The following is a 6000-nucleotide window of genomic DNA, read 5'->3' as shown; positions in this document are numbered from 1 at the left end:
GGGGTTTATAAAATATATGAAAATAGTACAATAAAGGCCTAAGATGATGTCATTAGATTGCCTATCCAAGAAAAATTAGGTTTATCATCCCATAATCACATAAAAAGCTGCACAATCATGAGAAAATACACATTTTTGCTGAAGAAAGACACCTTAGCAATTAAACAATCATCAAAAGAATAACAATAGAACATTTTATGTTAAACTACTCATCTTATGTATGTATATATGACTAACAAACTAGTTATCTGTTGTCTGACCTTCAGTCCAAAGTGACATGAAGCAGAAAAACGCAGCAAATCCTTAGCTTTGCTTGTCAAATGCCTCAAGCCGCTAATTGCTTATCCAAATTCTTGTTTATTAATTCTCCAGGTCTCAAAAATTGAATAACCGACACATTACTTCAGCAAAATCATTGTCATTGTGAGCTGTGATTGTGAGCTGCACTATATTCTGTCTCAAAGTGCATGAAAGAGAGTATCAGTAGAAAACGGCACTTTCAAATGTAACAACCTTCTTTTTCTTTTTTATTACGAGTGCCTTTTTTGTCCGGTTCAATGTTTAATAAAATACATGATCTTGGCAGTAAACTGAAAGCAGCAGAAAGACAGACCTGAGTAGACTTCATCATCTCTTTAAGTAACATCTTTATCGCGCTGTTCATCAGTGACCACATCTTCTCGTCACGTCGTGCAGCCCTGGCTGTGATGCCATCCACCTCTCTCCTCCACCAATGTGCTTCCTTACTTCCTTTAGAAATAAACACAACACATCCTCCACTCATGAAGCAGATGAATACTCTGAATAGCCTCAGATTCAGGCAGATTACCCATGAGCCTTTTGAAAACCTCCACAGCCCCACAGTGTGTGTGTGTGTGTGTGTGTGTGTGTGTGCGTGTGTGTGTCGCCTCAGCTCAGTCAGCCCCGTCTACGCTCCTCACACAAAGGAGCATATTGTGCAACTGTGCCTCAGTTTTAATGAACCGGCGCTCCTGCTCTCACTCACTCCTCCCTCTCCGGTCCGTGCCCTCCCCTGCTCCCGCCCCCCTCATGAATATCGCCGCGCGCTCCCTCATTATTCATGAGCTGGTAACAGCGTCGTCATGCGAGCCCACACCGGGGAGGGGAAGAAGAAAAAAGAAAAAAGGGGGGGGGGCGGAGGGGGGAGTGTCTCCGCGAGCAGAGAGTCACAACTCCGGCGTGCGAGTGTGTGCATGTGTGCGTTTTGGAGTCTGCGAGATCGAGGGAGCTTGGGAGAGCGGAGACACACGCCGGCCGATGCTGCTGCCACTTGCGCCACTGCCTGAAGCTGCTGCTGCTGCTGCTGCTGCTGCTGCTGCTGCTGCCACGCCGGTCTCCTCTCTGAACCTTCATCTGTCAGACTCAGCTGGAGCTCTCTGTCCCCCTTTTGAGCCGAGGGTCTGTTTCCGTCCGCTTGTGTGTGTGTGTGTGTGTGTGTGTGTGTGTGTGAATGGGATGCCTGAAAGAGATGCTTGCTTAAAGGAGTGACTGATGAGAACCAGCGCTCCGGCGTGGAGGGTGACCCCCCTGTGTCCGTACCACCACCACCACCACCACCACCACCACCACCTGGGGAGAATTGGACGCCTGGCGTTTCCACATCGACTATAATGGGCTGCAATCTGTGCACTTTACAGAAGCGAGAGGAACACTACAAGCTGCTGTATGAGATTGCACAGGTGAGCGGAGGCACGGCCGACTCTGGCATCGATTGTGTGTGTGTGTGTGTGTATGTGCGTGCGTGTGATTCATGATGCGAGCTGTGCTGCTGCTGCTGCTTGTTTTTGGAAAGAGGTGCCTCAATTTTCGGGATGAATACTCAGAATGAAAGTGAGGCAGCATTATGGAGAGCGATGCTTTTTGCTCCCCAACAGATGTGTTTCAAGTAATTAGCACTTGCTTCGAGAGTAGATTGCGTTCAGCCCATTGAAACCCCTGAAAGCTTGCATGAAATAGCCAGGACATGAAATATTTCACGCGACGTGTTTTTTGCCAACTTGTGAGTCCTCAACTGATGCCATGTCATCCAAAGTTTTCTTTTTCGGCACTTCTGGCGTGCGTCACTGTGACACCGGTCAGTGTTGCGCCGGCAGGTTTGTTTGAACGTCTCTGAGAACGCTTGGTCTCAATGGTCGTCAGCTCATTTCTCAAAGGCATCGTGCATTCAGGCAACTCTGTAGACTTTTCGAATCATTCACGATTTGTCGGTTGTCTGACACAACTGCAGAATATTTTACAGCCGGCAGATAACAAGGCAAAGGGGGAAACATCTCAAGTTGTGGCTACGCAGATAAACAAGCATCCTCCTCAGCACCTCCACCCCCTCCACCCTCCCAGCCTCCTTGTTCCTGTGACAGACTAATAACTGTGACGCTCAGTGTCTCCTGGAAGTGAGGTGGCGCTCTGTTTTCCTGTGCTCTGTCCCTTCCAGTAGCGCCTGCCTTCACGCCACTGTGATCACAGCCTCATTAGCCGTTTTATACAACCATCCTGTGCATTAATTAGACGTGAAATGTGTCTCTTTACCCTTGTGAAAAGACGGGATGAGAGGAAGTGGGGGGGGGAGGCGGGGGGGGGGTGAACTAGCTCGGGTTATCCACTTGCCTGTAGCTGTCACCTCGCGCGCAACTCGAGACTCCGACAAACTCCGGCGGTGGACGATGTCCGTCAGACACGGGGCTGCGCGAACGGTCTGAGAAAGCCGTGCCGCAAGCTTCCGGATCAGCAGTAAAGGAGGTTGCATTCACTAATGGCCTGTTTAATATTAGCAGACAGACAGCATTGTCCAGAGACCACGGAAGATGAATAGGTAGCCACCAAAGTGCCCGCCTCTCCTCAGGAGGACCATAAAAATAGTGCTGTCTTGGTGCTTATCTCGGCTTTTGTGGCTCTCTCCGCACCAGTTGTTAAGAAATAGCGTCGACTCCTTTTTCTCGTGGTTTAGCAAGGCGGGGGGGGGGGGGGGGCTCAGTGTCCGCCAAGTGGGCCAGTCTCCAGGGCACACTCACCGTTGACAGGAGGCTCTCCGGCATGTCTGTCCACCCACTGATATACTGAGCCGGTTCAGGCAGGGAGCTGCAATATCAGCACCTACTTTCTGATCACCGCTGTGGGAGGTAAGGCAGGGAGGATACAGAGCATGGAAGATAAAGACTGGGATGGGAATAGAGAGTAAGCCGTTAAAAATACAGTTGTTAAAGAAAGTGCTCGGGAAAGGGGAAATTAAGGAAAGGCGCAAAAGTGAAATCCCACTAATGCGGGGAGTCGACTACAGAGGGAGGGAGGGAAGTAATTAAGTCGACTTTTTGGGTTTGAAATACTGTTCCATCAATATAAAATAAACACAACGCGTACATCACAGAACACCAGCTATTCTCACACAAACAAAACAAGCAGTGCACCCTCGGCAGCAGCAGCAGCTCAGCAAATGCATAAAAACAGCAACGCAACTGACAGAAATGAACAAGGATGGGAGAGTGACGGGGAGAAGAATCTTCTCCAGGGAGCAGAGCTCTCCCTGCAGCTATAAAAGTGTGTCGCCGTGTCTTTGTGGTCAGGAGAAGTGTGTTGTGACAGCAGGAAGCCGCGCTCACACCGCCGGCATCCTAATCCTCTTTCTTACATATTGTCTCATCTGTCCGGCTTGCTCAGCTCTCACCATCGCTTCATGTTTTTGTTTTTTTTCTCTCTCTCTCTCTTTCGTTCTCGCTCAATCTTTTTCTCTGCTGTCTGTCTCCACACACACACACACACATAGAGACACACCAATGCACACACGTGCCCCTCTACTCTTGATTATGCAGAGTTGCTGTATGCAGATGAGGTAGAAGTGGTTTGCTGTTGTCACAGCGTGACTGACCGGCCTGGCGGCAGGTTGATTCGAGGAGCCGGAGTCATTCACAGTGGTTGGTTAGCCACCTTCCTCCCCCTTCCCTTCACACTCAGGAACAATTTTGACACTCTCTCCGTCTGCCTGACCCCACTAGCTGTGGGAGATTTATGACTTTGCCGGCTCCCTCACTCTCGCTCCATGCCGCGCGTTCCCTCTGTTCTCACGGCCGCGAGTGTTCTGCATGGAAATGTGCTCACCTTTCTCCGCTGGCCTGTGAAGCTTTCTCACAGCGCTGACATTTTTTATTCATGGTATCGGCTTTCTTGTCCGGACAACAGGACGCGGGAATCTTCCTGTCGCCTTGCCCTTTCCCCCCCCCCTCCCCCACTCCAACTCCCACTTTCTTATTGTTATTCCCACTACTGAACATACCTTTGTGCATGATTCTTTCTTTTTGTATTTCTCTGATCTCTCTGATTACATTTGTTTCAACCTTTGCTCCAGTCTGCTCTCTGCTGGATTCCGGTCCACTTAACCTTCCAATGATTGTCCTCTGTGCGGAGGAGAAGAAGTAGGACGATTTTTTTTTTTCTTCTCATTTTTGCTCAACGAGGATGAAACCTCGTTGAACCTATTGACCCCGAGACTCAAAGGCTCTCACGCTTCGCTCGACCCGACTCGTGCATCCTCAACCAGGCTGACGCTCAGGCCGCCTTTTTTTTGTGTGTGTGTGAAGACAATAGCATATACTGTAGCAGATTCGCTCTGTGATCTGGCAAAGCTTTATTATTCCCATTGTGTCCGCGCGCTCCCCTCGTGAGTGTCACGCACTGTCTGTGCACCGCTGAAGCCCAGTGATGTGTGGCTTTTTTTGGGGGGGGCTAATTAGCAGGATGGCAGATGTTGATGAGTGGTGCGGCGCGGTGGAGCTCAGAGTTATGCGCATCGTGTGAGATTTCTGCAGTGTGCAAGTGTGTTTATGCATTAATGGGCTGCATTGTCTTTTGACAAAAGCCTTTTTGGCAAATGGGGTTGCAATCAAAACAGAAGAAGAAGAAAAGAGCAGCGCAGACACAGACAGTCGCTCCCAACGTGTCATCTACTAACTTTCCTTTTCTCAGTTTGACGCACATAATTCTAATTATGTATTATCACTATAATGTGGTCATGAACCCGTGTAATCAATGGGGGAACTTTAATAAGTTCTGTATTTCAGTACGATTTTGGTTTCTACTCCTGAAACTACTTTTCAGAGAGAACTATTGGACTTTTTTTCCAACGCATTGCAACAGGAGACGAAGCAACCCAACAGTATATGAATGATCAAAATGATGTATGCTGCAACATTTCATCGCATCTTACATATTTCTGCATCAATTATAATAATAATAAGTACCTTTCCGTGATTATACGCACGTATCTTGACTTAAAGATAGCAACTTTCATTCCTTGGTGGTCCCTGTGGACGAAAGTGCCAGTGTTTCCAAGCACCCTTAAGGAAACCTCATTTTACTGCAACAGGTCTGACAGTCTGACCCAATCAGTCCTGGTTCAGGTTCCCCGTGCCTCACTTGCCTCCAGCGATACCACCTGGGCCTCCAGCGGTTTTGTGTCGTCTTCCCGGCGGAGACCGGCAGAGCGGCGAGGCAAAGCGCTGCTCCTGGTTGGAGGAGGAGACGTGGCAGCTTGGATCAACGCTGTCCCGTAAACATAGGGGTTGTGACGAGCGTGAGCAGGGCTTTGGTCTCTGATAATGATGATCAAGCACTCGCATGAATGCGAAAAACACAAAATTTCAACTCGCATGTTCTCGATGATCGCTTCACACCCTTTGTGTCGCACTCCAGGAGCATCTTCTCTGAGCGTCTTATAATGAGGAGATGTAACTTGAAAGCCCCGATGCGTCTTAAAAGGACAATAAAAGATGCCGTGTGCGTCGGTATGGGATGCTGAGGGGCGTGACAGAGCCCTGGGAATGAGAACGGGCTGAAAAAAAAGACTCCTCCAGGTGTCACAGGTTAGCGCTGATGATGAGCCACCACTAGGTAACAGTAGCAGCCAGCTACTCTTAATGCTGCTGTGTAATATATTGAGCACAGACGCTCGACATTTCATTATCCTGTTAAGTCATTTTCCAATGAGCCTGG

General features: G+C 48.9%; 1 protein-coding gene across 1 annotated transcript in view; it reads left to right on the top strand.

The window, feature by feature from the left end:
* Positions 1–1363: 1363 nt before the first annotated feature.
* The window catches only part of LOC137803811 (PDZ domain-containing RING finger protein 4-like), a 46705-nt gene continuing 42068 nt past the window's right edge, over positions 1364–6000 (top strand). The window contains exon 1 of the mRNA XM_068602567.1: positions 1364–1700. Within this exon, the coding sequence (XP_068458668.1) occupies positions 1632–1700 (69 nt within the window). The 5' untranslated portion in view covers positions 1364–1631. The remainder of the gene's footprint in view (positions 1701–6000) is intronic.

Source organism: Clinocottus analis, unplaced genomic scaffold (assembly GCF_023055335.1).
Source record: "Clinocottus analis isolate CAN_PGR_092001 unplaced genomic scaffold, fCliAna1.0.p SCAF_6, whole genome shotgun sequence".
Classification (NCBI taxonomy): domain Eukaryota; kingdom Metazoa; phylum Chordata; class Actinopteri; order Perciformes; family Cottidae; genus Clinocottus; species Clinocottus analis.
This window is presented reverse-complemented; position numbering and strand designations above follow the sequence as displayed.